Source organism: Dendropsophus ebraccatus, chromosome 4 (assembly GCF_027789765.1).
Source record: "Dendropsophus ebraccatus isolate aDenEbr1 chromosome 4, aDenEbr1.pat, whole genome shotgun sequence".
In the NCBI taxonomy this organism is placed as follows: domain Eukaryota; kingdom Metazoa; phylum Chordata; class Amphibia; order Anura; family Hylidae; genus Dendropsophus; species Dendropsophus ebraccatus.
Genome location: NC_091457.1, coordinates 144,323,197 through 144,341,595, shown reverse-complemented (window position 1 = coordinate 144,341,595; position 18,399 = coordinate 144,323,197). Strand labels below are relative to the sequence as shown.

Below are 18,399 nucleotides of genomic sequence, written 5' to 3'. Positions count from 1 at the left end.
ATTACGTCATGGGCTCAAATCTGATGATAGAACGTTGGTCTATTCTTGATGTATACACTTTAAGTAGTCACGAACCAACTGGTAGATTGGCGCCATATTACGGTAGTCTTATTGCTACTGCCATGTATATTCACCCATGCCGTGATAATAGATTCCACCAACTGGTAGATTGGCGCCAAATTACGGTAGTCTTATTGCTACTGCCATGTATGTTAACCTATGCCGTGGTAATGGATTCCACCAACTGGTAGATTGGCGCCAAATTACGGTAGTCTTATTGCTACAGCCATGTATGTTAACCCATGCCATGGTAATGGATTCCACCAACTGGTAGATTGGCGCCATATTACGGTAGTCTTATTGCTACAACCATGTATGTTAACCCATGCCATGGTAATGGATTCCACCAACTGGTAGATTGGCGCCAAATTACGGTAGTCTTATTGCTACAGCCATGTATGTTAACCCATGCCATGGTAATGGATTCCACCAACTGATAGATTGGCGCCATATTACGGTAGTCTTATTGCTACAGCCATGTATGTTAACCCATGCCATGGTAATGGATTCCACCAACGTGGTGGTTGCTGCAGAGGTGAATCCCCATAAACACAGGTAATGTTCAGCCCGGCTGAATGTAAAATCTTACAGTAGTATATAGTTTCCTCCACATAGAGCTTCCAAACTCATCCTGGATAATAGCCTAGCAATGTTCCTCATCCATGGATTCTTCCACGTCTTCCAGATCCATGGAATGGTCCCGTAGGAGGACTTTCTTTTGAAGCTCGGTGTAGAAGTCCACGCTTTCAGACACAGAATGGATAGGCTTGTCCCCATAGAAGCTGATTCCTTTGTGGTTCAGAAAGCAGGTTTGCTCCTTTAAGCTTTGCTGGAAAGCTTTCTGATTTCTTCGGAATTCCAGGACGGTTTTGGTGTACGTGTTGAGCGTCGTGACGGCAGAAGCCATACAGCAGGTGAAAGAAGCCCATGCGGTGCTAAAATACAAAGGACAGGATTAACATGAGGTATATTAATGTAAAAAAAAAAAAAGCTTAAAGGGATACTTCGGAGAAAAAAAAACTCAACTGGTGTCAGAAAGTATCAATAGTATATTTTATATTTTTATAAAAAGTATAAAAATTTACTTCTATTTAAAAATCTCCAGTACTCTATGTAACCACCGCTATTGCTGTTTGATTTCTTATTCCCCAGATGACCCCGTAGTTTCTAAAAGAAACATGTCGGAACCAAGTTGTGCTAATATTAAAATTATAAAAGGGGTTGTCCAGCTAATTTTTTTTTATTTCAAATCAACTGGTGTCAGAAAGTTATATAGATTTGTAATTTACTTCTATTTAAAAATCTCAATCCGTCCAGTATTTATCTGCTGCTGTATGTCCTGCAGGAAGTGGTGTATTCTTTCCAGTCTGATACAGTGCTCTCTGCTGCCACCTGTGTCTCTTTCAGGAAGTGTACAGAGCAGGAGAGGTTTTCTATGGGGATTTGCTACTGATCTGGACAGTTCCTGACAGACAGAGGTGGCAGCAGAGAGCCCTGTGTCAGATTGGAAATAATAGACTACTTCCTGCTCAGTCAGCCAATCAGTAGCCGCAGCAGTGTCCCGCCTTGACCAGTGACTGGCTGAGCAGGCAGGTCCTCTTTCAATGCAAAAAGAGGAGACAAGCAGAAGGAGACCGGAAGGAGATGCAGTGGGACCTGTGGGGAACCAGACTAGGTACAGTACATTTTTTCTCTTTTTTTTTTTACAGCAGCTCCAGTGTTACCCATAAAATTCTAAATCACAGAATATCCCTTTAAGTTGACTATACACTTCAGACGGCTGTCAGACAAACATTCAATTGGCCAATAGTTATTCCTTCTGCTCCTCTCCCAGCTTTATACAGACGGATGATGAACCAAGCATGACTGTGTTCTGAATTTGGATAGGCTAGTTGTCTGCTGCCAGATATCACTGCTGGTCGCTTATCCTTCCAGAAAACAAAATAACGGCATGTTGAAACCAGAATCCTTGTTTGCTCTGACATTTAAAGGGGTATTCCACTGGAATATAACTTTTGATATACGACATGGAGAGAAAGGAGTTGCTGCTGCACCTCACACCTATGGCTGACACTAATGCCACTCCGCTATATTTAAATACCAACGCCAGGATGTTGGTATATAATTTGATCAAACCATATTGCCTCATGTACCACGTGCAGGTCCCCTGGTTCACACGCTAACTCCACACTGTGTCAGTCAGCGACCACAAACCCCGCAGAGCGAGCACAAACAGGGTAGGGAGGCCATGGAATGGCCCTGCAACCCCAATGTCACAGGACCAAATCTAAAGTGCCCCCCCAAAACCCAGCCGGCACCACCGGCAGAGAATGTTGCCGCCAAACAACACAAGTGTGAATATGGTCATGTACTCACCATTACTGCTGCAGATAGAATGATAACTTTTGATATGTTGCTGCCCATGGTGAGACTAACAATTACTTCTATACTTGTTATCTATTCAGTCTCCTTTCCCCAGTTCTAAGCTGCTGCTTTCTGCTGAAAACATAAAAATCTGTGTGTGAGCTTTTCTGTCTGTTTCCACCTCCTCCCCCCTCCCTTCTAAAACAGCTGATGTAAATAAGTCCCTGACAGGCTTTATCTGCAACATTGTACCTACTTTGTATTGTCGGGGGAGATAATCACAGTGAGTTCATCAGCAACTAGACCTCAGGATAATCCTCTCAACATTACAAAGAAGCTACAATGTTGCAGATACAGCCTGCTAGAAACCTGTTTACATCAGCCGTCTCAGAAGGGAGGGGAGAGGAGGGGAAGAAAGAGAGAAAAGCTCACACACAGATTTTTTCGTTTTCAGCAGAAAGCAGCAGCTCAGGACTGGGGGAAGAAAACGTAATGGATAATAACAAGTAGGGGAGGAATTGTTAGTCTCACCATGGGCAGTAACATATCAAAAGTAATGTTTGAGTGGAATATCCCTTTAATCTTGATAAGCCTAGTAGTTAAACTAAGTACTGGACTAAGACCAGTAGTTAAAAAAAAAAGTCACCAAAAACACAAAAATTGGTTCATGGCATTTTTGGGGGGTCAAAAACATTAATGTAATGTGAGAGTAAATGGGTAAAAAGTAAACACAGCACGCACAGGATGTGTTTTCTTATGGTGTTTTTCAAGGCATTTTGTGAAATTGCAGCAGGCCCTGCAAAACCATTGCCCCCAACCCCCCCAATCTTATATAGGGGGATAAAACCCCAGGAAAAAAAGTCATGTCTATACGCATATTGGCATTTTATCTGTTGTTTTTCCCCAATTCCTTAATAGAAAATCTGGAATCACATGATAAAGAATCACATGACTTGTACTGTGCAAAATTTGTTTCTGAGGGGAACTTAAACCACTTCAGACTTTAATTTTCTTAAAAAATTATAAGTAACAACCCCACCCCACCCCCACCCCTAGCATGGTGTGTCAGTGGCTTATAGACCCCGTAATTATACTTTTAAAATCTTTAGATAATTGCATAGTTATATAATGTATACAGCCAAAAAAGACAAATGGCCTTCAAGTTCAACCTGAGGTAGGGAAAGGTGTGGATGACGGGTTTGGGAAGGGAAACTGTTTAACTTTGTTTCCCCAAACTGATTTAGATTACAAGAAACCCATAATGCACAAACCAATCCTCTCCAAAAGGGGTACTTCAGCCATTTTTCTTTCTTTTAAATCGACTACGGTCAAAAATTTATACAGGTTTGTAAAATCTCAAGCTTTCCAGTACTTATCAGCTGCTGTATGTCCTGCAGGAAATGGTGTATTCTTTCCAGTCTGACATGGTGTTTCTGCCACCTCTGTCCATGTCAGGAACTGTCTAGAGCAGGAGAGGTTTTCTATAGGGATTTGCTACTGCTCTGGACAGTTCCTGACACAGACAGAGATGGCAGCAGAGAGCACTGTGTCAGACTGGAGAGAATAGACTACTTCCTGCATGACATACAGCAGCTGATAAGTACTGGAAGACTGGAGATTTTTAAATAGAACTAAATTACAAATCTATAAAACTTTCTAAGACCAGTTGAGTTAAAAGAATAGACTACTCCCCTTTGAAAGAAAAGATTCCCCCGAGCCAAAAAGTAAACAGATTGATAAACTTACTAAAAGGCCCAACCGTAATCCCAGGAATGTGGTCTCCAGTCCTCGGGGCCAAGGCTCACAGTGGCTTGAAAAACCTGAGTGTACATCATATGCGCTACCATCCCCAGAAGTCCTGCAGGGAAAGAAGATTAATATTGCTGAAGACAGGAATAATATGAATTATAAGATTGTTTCCTGCTACCTATAAGGTTACAGTGTGATCACCATTGATTACACCTACACAGTTTACCATTTAGGAGGAGACCCCCAGCATACTGTTCCCTTAGACACAACTCATGTAGATCTAGTAACCTTGCTGAAGTATAAGCCATCATTGGTACAAAGGATGTGATATTCTAGATTCTGATTTTCCATACAGCATATACAGAACAAAAAGTAAAGGGATACTGGTGTGAGATTTTGTAAATTACATCTATTCAAAAATCTCAAGTCTTCCAGTACTTATTAGCTGCTTTATGCCCTGCAGGAAGTGGTGTATTCTTTCCAGCTTGACACAGTGCTCTCCGCTGCCACCTCTGTCCGTATCAGGAAATGTCCACAGCTGGAAAGGTTTTCTATAGGGATTTGCTGCTGCTCTGGACAGTTGCTGACACGGACAGAGGTGGCAGCAGAGAGCACTGTGTCAGACTGGAAAGCATACACCACTTCCTGCAGGACATACAGCAGCTGATAAGTACTGAAAGACTTGAGATTTTTTAGTAGAAGTAAATTACAAATCTATATAACTTTTTAAATGTACGTCCTGGCCGCCTTTCACCAGACAACCATGGGCGTACATTTACATCCTGGGTGTCTAAGGTGCTATGAAGCTTCATAGTAGGTGGGGGCTGGCTGCAATCAGCAGCCGGGCCCACACCGTTAATGACAGGCTGCACCGATCATGCTGAAGCCTGTCATTAACCCCTTAAAAGCAACAATCGCGGCATTTAGGTGTAGAAATCATGGTGCAAAAAATGACTTCCCATACAGCCCTGTAGGTGAAAAAGTAAAACTGTTATAAGAGTCACAATAGGCCCATTTTATTAATAATTGCAAAAAAAAAAAAAAAAAAAGATTTATTAAAAAAAAAAACATTAGAGAATCTGTGTAACCTGCATAAGGTTGTGTTCTAACTGACCTATAGAATAATGGTATCATGTCACTTTTACCATATAGTGCAGTACGTAGACACAGGAACCCCCCAAAAGTTACCATATTGCATTCGTTTTTAGGATTACAACAATTTATATCTTAATAAATAACACTTTGGGGTTCCTTCATACATGTTATGGTAGAATGAAAGACGCCATTACAAAGTACAACTATTCCTGTAACAAACAAGCACTTACATGGCCTTGTAGATAGAAAACTGAGAGTGCTAGAGCTCTTAGAAGGGGAGGAGGGAAAAACGAAAGCGCAAAGATGAAAATTGGCGCGGTCCACTGGGTCATTTTGGGCCTGGTCCTCAAAGGGTTAAAAAAAATCTATGCTTTAATTCCACAACTGTACAGTATTTTCCCATAGATACAATTCACAGCAACCTACACATCTGAATTCACATGTAATAAAGATAGTAGAGCAGCTTTGTTGTGCACAGATCTAACCCCAGAACATGGTGACCTAGAAGCGACAGGAGGCCGACATTTTGGGGAGACATAGTCGCCGTCAAAACTTGGACAACCGGGAAGCGGCTGAAAATAGGGGGGGGGGGGGGCATAGGGGTAACAAGGAGGGGACTGAGATCAGGGAAACAGTGTAGGGTTATAGCAATGTTATCTTGTCACCATATGGTGGTGGAAACCACTCTTAGGCCACCTTAACACACAGGCTTTTTTATTCAAATAACAGCCATTGTTTTCAGTATTTGATTCTATAGATTATCAAACCACCAGCAGTTAGTTCACACAATGCTTAGAGTAAAGGCCGTTGTTCTCATCAGCTATCAAATTAATATTCAGGACATTTATTGGCAGCTGTTATTTATCAAACAACAGCTGTTATTTTAAAGGGAATCTGTCACTAGGTTTACTAGGTATAAACTAGTGACAGAAATGCTGAACAGATCGGTGTATAACTTACATCATTCTGTTCAGCTGTTCTCCTAATATGCAGGAAAATAGGATTCTTGCCACACCCCTCCCCCTGCCCTCCAGCTGCTGATTGACAGTTGACTGCCTATATACAGCACGGACAGGTAACTGCCAATCAGCAGCTGGTGGGCGGAGTTTTCTTCTTCTCATGAATATCCAGGACTACTGTGCTCATGCACATAATGGAGAGGACTACTTATTGTCCATGTTATTCATTAGGATATCTCTGAATCAGCTGCACAGAACAGTGTAAGTGATACATCATTCTGTTCAGCTTCTCTTTAACTAGTTAATTCTACTATTAGTACAGCATAAACCTTACGCACAATTTTTTTTAACTTTTTTTTTTTTTTGGGGGGGGGGGGGGGGGCGTCCTTTCACCATAAATTCCATGGACCTTTAAAAATAGCCCCACCCTAAAGGGTGTTGAACGCAGCCTCATTCAACCTAGACTTAAATAATGTACCAACAAAGTATGTGCCAAAGTATGTTGAACAACAGACGTTATTTTGATTATCAAGTAGTGGCCGTTTAAAATCATTGTGTGAACATGGCCTAATAATCATTGAGGAGTTTCAGTCTTGTACAATACTAGGAATAAACATCATAATGGTTTGGAAGAAATCTCCAACAATGAGATTGAGAAGCAAGGCCAAAGCCCTGTACCACGGCCGCCTCCTCCCTCCATCTGTAGCTGGAGAGGAGACATCCCATTTATGTGTTTCCACTTTTTTTTTCTCACAATTTGACGTCTGTCCAGAAACAGTTTGTAAATTATCTGAAAACAAAGTAAACATTTTGCCGTTGCCATGAAGAGGTGTCCAAGCGTGGACAGGACTTTATACAATGGATTTCGGCAACCAGATAAAAAGTCTACAATACAGTATTCCTTTTAGTGGACAGCTAGTGATATACAGCGGCATCACAATAGTAATAACATCATATACTTCTGTATAGTAACAAAGCAGACCATGCAATACACAAGACCATTTCTCCTTATATACCAGGGGTAGGGAACCTCCGGCTCTCCAGCTGTTGCAAAACTACAACTCCCATCATGCCTGGACAGCCAAAGCTTGTTCTGTGCAGCTGATCCAGAGATATCTCTCTGACAAACATGGACAATAAGTAGTCCTCTCCATTATGTGCATGAGCCCAGTAGTCCTGGATATTCATGAGAAGCAGAAAACTCCACACACCAGCTGCTGATTAGCTTTGGCTGTTTAGGCATGATGGGAGTTGTAGTTTTGCCACAGCTGGAGAGCCAAGGTTCCCTACTCCTGATCTAAAGGGTAATGGCACAACACGCAGGATCCCAAACCATGGATGAAACAACCAACGACGTTACCTGAAAGCACGGAGGACATTGCGGCAAATGCGTTCAGCTTGAGTCCACACACCGGGTTTCCAGTATAGATAATTTCTAGCAGCAGGAGCACAAAGCTGATGATTAATAGACTAATGTACACCAGCTCTGACCCCAACGAAAGCCATAGGATCCCTGTAAGAGAGAACACAAGGTTAGGGACATGTTGGTTGTAGTGATTGTATATAGTATAACTATTCAGTTCTTACAGTGGTGCCAACATATGCTGTAGCTCTGTACAGGTAACAGTCTGTACATGGACTCCAGGTCCATATGGGCAACATAGTCCTGGGAGCCTCCTTTAATCCAAAGAGGGGTTACTGTCCCTTTAAACATTTTGGAGGAGAAGGAAATTGGCCCACACTTGGAAGGAGAGAGCCATTAACTCTGAATGCATTGGGAAAAGTTATATATCATGGTCAGAACTGCGGCTAGGGAGATAAAACAAATAATACATACGTCTTAGTCAAAAGCTGTCTTCAAAGTTATAAAATCATGTTTACCTTCCAAGCTTTACAGAGGCCAGGTTGAGCTGTTGTACAAGTTAAGCTGCAACTTGTACACCAATCATGCAAAGCAGGGTGGAGGGAGGAGGCATGCATGCTGCAGCTCAGCCCAAACTCTATAAACCTTGAGCTTAGAATGAAAACATGATTTTATAACTTTTCAAATAGCCATCAGCTAAGAGACAGATTCCCTTTTTAAACAGTCACCAGAAAGTTGCTTACCTATCAGTAGGTTTCTGGGATATAACTATAAATATGAGAAGGACAGACGGATTGCATGGAAATCTCCAGTACTGCAGGGTAACAGTGCTAACCAATGCTGCCTCCTGTGTTACTGACCATCATGTATCATAGTGACTACAGTGCATGTGATACCTCCATCATTTATAGGATTTTCCATGGAGTTTTGTTACTCATAAATCTTAATAAATAGATTATGAACAATTGGAGGTTTAGAGGCCAGAATCTCACTTGGTAATAAAGGTCTCATCTCTGGTGCTCACAGTATGGGCTAGTTATACCTGTAAGCGTATGTCCATGTACCTGACAATGTATTGTTCTCGCCTGTGCTATATCTAGACTCAGATCCTTCCCATTCATTTATATTTTCATCTCAAGCCCTATAATTATGGTTTTATCTTCACTGACCCACTTTACGTCACATTTCCATAATCCTATATGTCCATTTTATAATGTTTTCATTAAGATGGAAACTAGTGCTATGAGGCCTAAGGCTATGTTCACACTGAGAGAATCCCATCTGCCTCAGTGTCAAACAGTGGGGGAGATTTATCAAACATGGCGTAAAGTGAAACTGGCTCAGTTGCCCCTAGCAACCAATCAGATTCCACCTTTCATTTTCCAAAGAGTCTGTGAGGAATGAGAGGTGAAATCTGATTGGTTGCTAGGGGCAACTGAGCCAGTTTCACTTTACGCCATGTTTGATAAATCTCCCTCAGTATGTCTATGGGAGGGCTCCTCCGAATTTGCTCCGCGTGAACATACCCAAAGGCCCCGTTTACACTGAGTAAGTCCCGCCGTGCTCAGTGTGCTGCTTTGAGTGACTGAGAGGGCGCGCCTCCGCTGCCGCCGCTCTCCGCTCAAAGAAGAGACATGTCATTTCTTTGAGTGGAGATCGGCGGCTGCGGAGGATCGCGCGCCCTCTCATTCACTGACAGTGTGACACTGAGCAAGGCGGGATTCCGCTGCGGAATTCCAACGTTCTTGCTCAGTGTGAACGGGGCCTTACAGTGTAATGTGCAGTAGGGTATTCGGGGTACAGAGCTTTATCTACATGAATAAGACTATTTCTAAAACAAATTCAGAGGTGTTGCTTATAATTCTCACCCAATAGCTGCCCAATATAACGGTCTGCACACAATGGGAATTTGCTACTGCTCTGGACAATTCCTGACATGGACAGAGGTGGCAGCAGAGAGCAGTGTGCAGACTGGAAAAAATACACCACTTCCTGCAGGACATACAGAATCTGATAAGTACTGGAAGACTTGAGATTTTTAAATAGAAGTAAATTACAAATCTATATAACTTTCTAACTCCAGTTGATTTAAAAGAAGAAAAAAAAATGGCTGGCTAACCCCTTTAAGGATTTCACAATGAAATATTTAAGCCATGTGAACAAAAAGCTGCAATACATGACATAATACACTGCTCTGTATACCTCTTTCAGCTGGGGGGGTCAGCTCCAAGAAACTGCGGCATTTCTCATCTGCAATGTGACAGAAAGAATTATAAGCGTACAGAGTATACCACTGCTGCAAAAAGTACAATGCTTTATGGCAAAAAAAAGTAATAGCAAAACTAGACTTTATCATAGTTATAACAACACTGGTTGGGCACTAAACCGTCTTCACTTACAGCAGTCACCTTTCCTTGGTCATAAGTGTTTCTTTCTGTACTCAGATACCCCCAGGACTTAACTCTTTATACTTTTGTTGGCTGTTCCCATTGATGCCCAACAGTATAAAGTGTATGGGACCCTCCTGATCAACCGACAGATGATGTCGGTGGAGATAGGGGTCGTGTGTGATGGAAAGATCTCCACTCAACTCCTTTGTTTCAGAAGAGGTAAGCCACAGTCAAATCTCTCTCACTGTGGCTTAGCCCTCCCCATAGAGAACACAGGGACGCTCGGCCGGCAGGAGACATAACTGACGGCTAATGATTGTTCAGCTTTTACTTAGTGAAGGTGTATGGCCGCCATAACTATGGTAACCTAGAAAACCTGATGATGAAGGCAAACAGCGGTCACATCAAATTTTTATGTGATTTACATTTCTCATCTGTACATTCATTTTCTTATTTTATAACAGAGTACAGTAGACACACATACACACATATTATTATATTAATAAAAAAAAATTGAAAAATTTAAGACCACAGAAATCCCATATCTTGGTAAATGAGCACTAGGCCGATTTTTCTATATTCACTAGTAGTTCTAGCAATGTAAGGAAACAATATACTTATACAAACTGGGGTAATACTTGACCTTGGATTAAGTGCAAGCATTACAATTGCAGAGCCCCGTCACACCATCTGCCATAAATATATGTATATATGCTCCATCTTCATACAGCTATAGATGTAGCCAAGCCGGGTGAATTGTGTCACATTAATTCATTGCTCTAAGGACATCTGTCACCGTTCTGTGAACTTTAGCCTATAATACTTTCTCTTCAGAGCATTCAGTCTTACTTTCCATGGGGAATCTATGATGATGACGACAAAAAGCCTTTAACCGCTTTACTGGCAAGAAAAAATGAATTACTCCATAGCTAGAATATTAGGACTAGAGAGAAGGCATACAGGTTCCAGGGTTCACGGGCCCTGATGCTAATACTTAGCTTGGGCCCTACCACCATCCAATAAATTAGTAAGGAGTTCAGTGCGGGTCCATGTAGACTTATGCACCTATACGGGCCTGGGGCTGAAGGTCCAGGAGCTGTAAGCCTAACCCTGCCCTGGCCATAGCTATAATTATCAAATTGAGAGGAAGGGATTAACATACAGGGGGAGATTTATTCCAACCCCATTTACCCAGCTGGATTCACTTAGAGGCACACATATTTTAGCAAATCCAACAGGACCAGTACCTGACACAACGGGCACCAAAATTTACACCTGCTCTGGAGCAGGTGTAGATTTTTGCCATGGTTTATGCTTCTAAGCCTTCACCTAAATAAATAATAAAATAATAAATAATGGTAAAATTTTAACTGATGATTTTGACTAATGGTGGAGGAGGATAAGGAAAAGGCCAATCTACTAAATATATTCTTCTCTATTATATTTACACAGGAAAACCTTATGACAGCACACATGAGTAGGGATGTAATATAGATCCCTTAATAGATCTCACTTGACTAACTAAAGAAGTTCGGCTCTGCCAGGAAAACTTTAGGATCCACAAGTCACCAAGCCTGGAAGTATCCATCCCAGAGTTTTGCAAGTACTGTGCACAGAGTATTATAGCGACTCCGTACCCACAATCTGACCCCCCCCCCCCAAACCGCTTGTACCTTCAGATAGCTGCTTTTAATCCAAGATCTGTCCTGAGGTCCTTTCAGCAAGTGATGCAGTTATTGTCCTAAAAAACAACTTTTAAACTGGCAGCCCCATGCCCAACGGCCGTGGCCTAGATTGTGTATGCATTAGGCTGGCACAGCCTCTCCGTCCCTCCTCCCCGCCCTTCTCATCATTAGGAATGCTCCAGGCAGATTGTCTCCTATTCCTCAGCTGTGTTAGCACAGCACATGGGCTGGATTGTTAAGGCACCTGTGCAATGTTCAGACTGGAGAAAATGTTCCAGTGGCATTCCTAATGATGAGGAGGGTGGGAAGGAGGGACAGAGAGGGTGTGCCAGCCTAATGCATACACAATCTAAGCCCCAGCCGTTGGGCACGGGGCTGCAAGTTTAAAAGTAGTTTTTTAGGAAAATAAGTGCATCACCTGCCGTACAGACCCCAGGACAGATCTTGGATTAAAAGCAGCTATCCGAAGGTACAAGTGGTTTGGGGGGTCAGATTGTGGGTACAGAGTCGCTTTAATACTCTGTACACAGTACTGGCAAAATATTCAAGAAGGGGTCAAAGAGTGACCCGGGAAACTATAGGCCCCTAAGTCTAAAGTGGGTAAAGTATTTTGGGGGTTTGTAAGAGATGCTATACTGGAGTATCTTATTGAAAATAATCTTACAACCCAGAACCAGCATGAATTTATGAGAAATTGGTCCTGTCAGAATATTGTGATCAGCTTCTGTGAGGAGGTTGGTTATAGACAGGACCTGAGGGAGGCTGTGGACGTTGTATATCTTCACTTTTCAAAGGCAATTGATACAGTGGTCTATAAAATGAGGATGCTGGTACTAGGGGATAATATATATGTAATTAGGTAAGTTACTGGCTGAGGGACAGGAAACAGATTGTGCTCATTGATGAAACATACGCAGGGGTCAGTATTCGGTCCACTGCTTTTTGATATGTTTATTAATGACCTTGCGGAGGGGCTACAGAGTAGAATCTCCATATTTGCAGCTTACTGTATGCTAAACTGGGTAATCACCACAGAGGAGTAAAATATAATATTAATAATATTACAGAGGGATTTGGAGAAGCTGGAGGCTTGGGCAGATAAATGGCAAATTGAGTTTAATTTGGATAAATGTAAGGTTATGCACTTGGGCCATAGACCTGAGGGCATTGGTGGACAGTAAACTCAACTTTAGTGATCAGTGCCAGGCAGCAGCTGCCAAGGCTAATAATATCAAGGGATGCTTGAGAAGATGCTTAAAATGAGAACATAGTTTTGCCTCTGTACAAATCACTGTTCAGGCCACATATACTGTGTACAGTTTTGGGCACCTGTATATAGAAAGGACATGGTTGAACTGGAGCGGGTGCAGAGGAGAGCAACTAAGGTCATTAAGGGAATGGGTGGGTTACAGGACCAGGACAGGTTATCAAGCTTGGGGTTTATTTAGTTTAGAAAAAAAGATGTCTGAGGGCGATCTGATCACAATGTACAAATATATGAATGGACAGTACAGAGACCTTTGTAGTGGTCCTTTTACTCCTAGGCCTGTAACCATGACAAGGGGGCATCCTCTACGTCTAGAGAAAAGAAGGTTTCACCATTAGCACGGACGCGGATTCTTTACTGTAAGAGCAGTGAGACTGTGGAATTCTCTGCCTCATGATGTTGTCACGGCTGATTCATTAAATAAGTTCAAGGGAGGCATGGATGCTTTTCTTGATAAATATATTATAAGTTATAGGCTCTATATTTCAAGTCATGGGATGTTGATCCAGGGATTTATTCTGATTGCCATTAGAGTTAAGAAGGAATTTTTCTCCCTGTAATGGGGCCATTGGTATTTGCCTCATGAAGGGTTTTGCTGTCCTTTGGATCAACACAGTAGGGTTATAGGTTGAACTTGATGGACTATGTAATGTGCCATCTGATCATCACATTTGGTGGGGGGGGGGGAGTATGTGCACAGCAAAAGGAAAACATGACCACATCATTGTTAAAAATTAAATACTTGAATAAAAATGATATATATATATATATATGGTTAGAGGGAAACTAACAAGTAGGACTTCTCTAACCTGCTGTTATGTTCATATAGCAAACAGGACGCTGAGAATGAAGGTAATTTTCTTTCCTTTCCTGTCAGTTTTGCTAAATCTTCAGTATAATTAATATGTAAATGAGGTAAATTTGGGCACTGGGGGCAGCACTACCACCCTCCCCCTGCCCCTCCTAATAAATATTCAACAGTTGCACTGCAGTGATGAGCACCAGAGTGACGTCACTTTTCGGCCTTATTTACACACTCTATAATATAATTTCGAATGAAGAAAAAACAATGCGTGCCCCCATGGAGCTGCCATGGACTCCAATGGGTACCTTGTAATTCTCAGTTGACTGCTTGACGTAAGCTGCTTAGACTGGAGGTTTCTCTGGTCCTGGCAGCTAGTGTGGCGGCCCAGCTGTCCTACTGAGAGCAAAGGTCCTGTGATCCTGGCTCAGGAGACCCGCACTGGGCTGCTAGGCTGCCATCATAAAAAAGGTCTACCTTCTCCATTATTCACTTACGCACATTAGAAATGATCTTCTTAATGCTATGGATAATGATCCGTGTATAGTGTTGAGCGGAGATGTCAAACTGTTCAGGTTTGGCAATTCTCTGAAGCCCAACCATTGAGATTTGACTTTCTGCAGCTGCAGAAGTCGGATGCAACCTTAGGGAGTCCTAGAAAACATGGATACAGCCTATGGCCTATGTTCCGGGACTCCATAGAGCAGCATCCAACTTCTGCAGCCTCAGAGAGTCATATGCCAAGTGTTGGGGTTCAGAGAATTGCCAAACCCAAACAGTTCGGTGTCTCCTTTCAACACTATTTGTGAATGCCCAATGGCTTTCCAGGGTCATAAGACTTGGTCATGGACTTGGCCCCATGATTCCTATACAGAACATCTAACAAATGGGCAGACAGGAAGTTGTTAGTGCTCCATCTTAAGGATTGTCATGGCATCACACTGGATGGCCACCTCTTTGTGGCTTCGCTTCATTACGTGGTGAAGGGTTGTGTTGCTCTTCACAATTATCACTATATACCTTGTGTCTTACCTGTCCCCAAAATGTTTTCTTCACAAGAATACCAGATTCCAGTATGGAAATAGCGGAACGCGAATCTGTCGTCGCCCGTCTCCCAGCTGTAATGGACCACGTCTTGACCGGAGGCATTGACGCTCTCCACCGCTATGGGAACCACTATGCATTTGGTGGCCTTTCCCTTTCCACATAGAGGTTTAGGAACTTTCTGCGTACCCTCACACCAGTAACTACTGAGAAGGGCTATGGTGGAGAGAGTGAGGGACAACAGATTGAAGCCCATGGCCAATATAGCACGACGCCAGGGGACCACCTCCGTGAGCTCCATCTGTACCAAAGAAAATGGAAGATTGGGTGTCATTAATACAGCATACATAGTATAGAAGCTGTAGCAATACTTAAAGGGGTATTCCCCCCAAGAGCTAAAAAAAAAATGAAATGCTCCCAAACCTAGCTGGCCTTACTCACCAAGTCCCCCTGAGTATTTTGAGCCATCTCCCGTCTTCCTAGCTGCTGCCGTTCCCGAGTTTTTTTAAAAGATGGTCTATAATCAAAATAGAAAACTACATTTCCCATCATGCAATGCTTCTGCCTGATTGGTCCATGATGTAGCAGAGCTGGGAAGGTGATGACGGTGTAGCAGAACTGAGAAGGGGATGACGGTGTAGCAGAGTGATGCGGGGTGGGGGGGGGGGGCGGTGCGGGCGGTCACCGGGTGAGATCCGCCAGAGGCAGGGAGCGTGAAGCAACTTGTGTACATTACACGTGGGGGCAGGTGGCAGGGGACAGGATTGCACTGACAGGAGCGGCCACCGGGTGAGCTGCGGGTGACAGGACTGCAGTCACAGGAACGTCGGGGGGAGGGGGGTGTTACACAGTGTGGGTACGCTCCGGGTAGGGGGATACAGGGTGTGAGGCGGGTGAGCTCCGTGGCGAAGGGGAGCACACAGTGGAGGGTGGGCGGGAATGGGGTTACACAGTGTGTGTGTATGTGTATGTGTGTGTGTGTGGGGGGGGGGGGTGCTGTCAGAGAGGGATACAGTGAACAGCAGCAGCTGTCAGTGTCCTCACTCACTTCAGATTGGCTGGGTTACAAGCCTAACCCGGCCCATTGAGGACACGTGATGCCGTCTCGGAGGGTGGGGGCCAGGAGCAGTGAGCGTGTCGGGTTGGACTGAGAGCTGATGACTCTATGCAATCCCTGGGGGTGGATGCATCTAGATAACAGCAATACTGTGCATAATCCATAATAATCACATGATATAAAATCATGTGAAAATCAAAACTCGCATGTAAAATTCGCACCAAACACGCAGCGATAAAAACGCAGCGTTAAATACGCAGCAATACGGTACGTGTGAAGGCACAATTAAGGGGTTATCGAGAGCTACAAAAACATGGCCACTTTCTTCCAGAGACAGCCCCACTATAGTCTCCAGCTTGAGTGCAGGTTTTGCTGCTCAGTTCCATTGAAGTGAATGGAGCTTAATTGCAGACCGCACCTGAACTGGAGACAAGAGTCATGCTGTCTCTGGAAGAAAGTGGCCATGTTTTTGGAGCACTGGATAACCCCTTTAATACAGGAGTATTACCTAGAGATGAGTCCAATCGTTAGTCATTTGATTACCGGTGGCTGAAGAAGCTGAGTGCCACAAAAGGGAGTCCGAAAAAACATGGATACATCCACAGGTTATTGTCTATATACATGTTTTCCAGGCCTCCCTAGGGCTGCATCCAACTTCTTCAGCCACCGGTATTCAAATGCTGAATGATGGGAACCGTGCATTCTAATCTCTACTATTCCGATGAATGGAACAAATACTCATCCCATGACCTGCACAGATTTTCGTGCCCCTCAGCGACAGGTAAACTCTTCACTTAAAGGGGTTATCCAAAATAAGAAAAACATAGGGGGAGATTTATCAACCATGGTGTAATTGTCAGTCTCAGTCTCAGTTGCCCCTAGCAACCAATCAGATTCCACCTTTAATTCCTCACAGATTCTTTTAAAAATGAAAGGTGGGATCTGATTGGTTGCTAGGGGCAACTAATGCTGCATTTACACGTAACGATTATCAAGCGAATTTGCGCAATAACGATCGAATTCGAACGATAATCGTACGTGTAAACGCAGCGAACGATCAAACGACGAGCGAGAAATCGTGATCTTTGAACATGTTCTCAAATCGTCGTTGATCGTTCACAAAAAATTCGCAAATCGTTCCGTGTGAACAGTCGCTCGCTGATTTAACCAATGTGTGACAGGCTTAAGCGATCGCAAAACAAATTCTTCGTACGATATATCGTACCGTCTAAACGCTGATCGTTATGAAAAAAATAACGTTACTCCCACATCGTTAATCGTACGATCGGGCCAATTATCGTTTTGTGTAAACGCAGCATAAGACAATTCCATTTTACACCAGTTTTATATACACCATATGTTTTTTTCTTTCAAAGACAGCACCACCCCTGTCCTCAGATCGGCTCCATTCACTTTAATAAAAAGTGAGCTGCAAAAGCAATCCCAAACTGTGGACTGGGGTCATGCTGGTTTTGGAAGAAAGTCGCTATGTTTTTTTAAACCTGAACGGCACCTTTAGGGTAGCTTCACACGTACCGACTTGCAGCGTTAATAACGCTGCGAGTCGGCTAGGTCCTGGCAGATCACTTTCACTACATACACACAGTGGACTGAACGACCGCTGCGTGTATGTAATTCTGCCGGCCGCTTAACCCCTTCAGCTCCCGCTCTGTATACATTACCTGTCCTCGCTGCACGGGGTCCCGGCGTCCTGCTCTCCTGCCCAGCCAATGAGTGGCTGCGGCAGGGCAACACACTGATTGGCCGGGCGGGAGAGCAGTATGGCAGCGAGGAGAGGTAATGTATACAGAGCGGCAGCTGAAGGGGTTAAGCTGCCGGCAGAATTACATACACGCAGCGGTCGTTCAGACCGCTGTGTGTATGTAGTGAAAGTGATCTGCCAGGACCTAGCCGACTCGCAGCGTTATTAACGCTGCGAGTCGGTACGTGTGAAGCTACCCTTAAAGACTATGCTCTATGTTCTATAGCAGATATGAAGTACCTTCCACCCTCCAGCTGTTGCAAAACTACAATTACCATCATGCCTGGACAGCCAACGGCTGTCCAGGCATGATGGGAATTGTAGTTTTGCAACAGCTGGAGAGCGGAAGGTCCCCCATCCCTGTTCTATAGGAACTATACACAATGCCCCCATACACATAACTTACTGATGTCGTCTTGTGCAGAAATCTGGCAGACGATGTGGCTTGTGATGCGAGGTGCATGGCGCAGACGTGTGAGGACACATACAATAGTCTTTATGGATGGCGGAGCAAAGATGCAAGAATCCGTGCACGAGGCATGGCAGAGAGGACACTGCTGGTAATACTCTCCTGCTCCCATCTAATTGCAATACCCAGAGACCAACCCGAATCATCGCTGTGAAATCACCAACATCTGCTGCTCAGAAATGGAGGTTCCTAATCCACAAAACAATCAGCTCCCAGCTGTTCCATCTAAGCCCTTCTCATTCATCCTGATCTCCCATCCCGTCCATAGCCATAACTCTACTACTCACACTTTATTATACATGGTCATGACGTCTACACTTCTGTAGGATCAGG

General features: G+C 43.6%; 1 protein-coding gene across 1 annotated transcript; it reads right to left on the bottom strand.

Moving 5' to 3' along the window:
* Positions 1 to 475: 475 nt before the first annotated feature.
* GSG1 (germ cell associated 1) lies at positions 476 to 18,060 on the bottom strand. Its single transcript, XM_069967314.1, has 6 exons — positions 18,004 to 18,060; positions 14,767 to 15,079; positions 9,793 to 9,840; positions 7,588 to 7,740; positions 4,171 to 4,282; positions 476 to 995 (listed from the first exon to the last, which is right to left on the bottom strand). Exons 1-6 carry the CDS (start codon positions 18,058 to 18,060, stop codon positions 704 to 706), a joined length of 975 nt encoding a protein of 324 aa, XP_069823415.1. The 3' UTR covers positions 476 to 703.
* Positions 18,061 to 18,399: the final 339 nt, after the last annotated feature.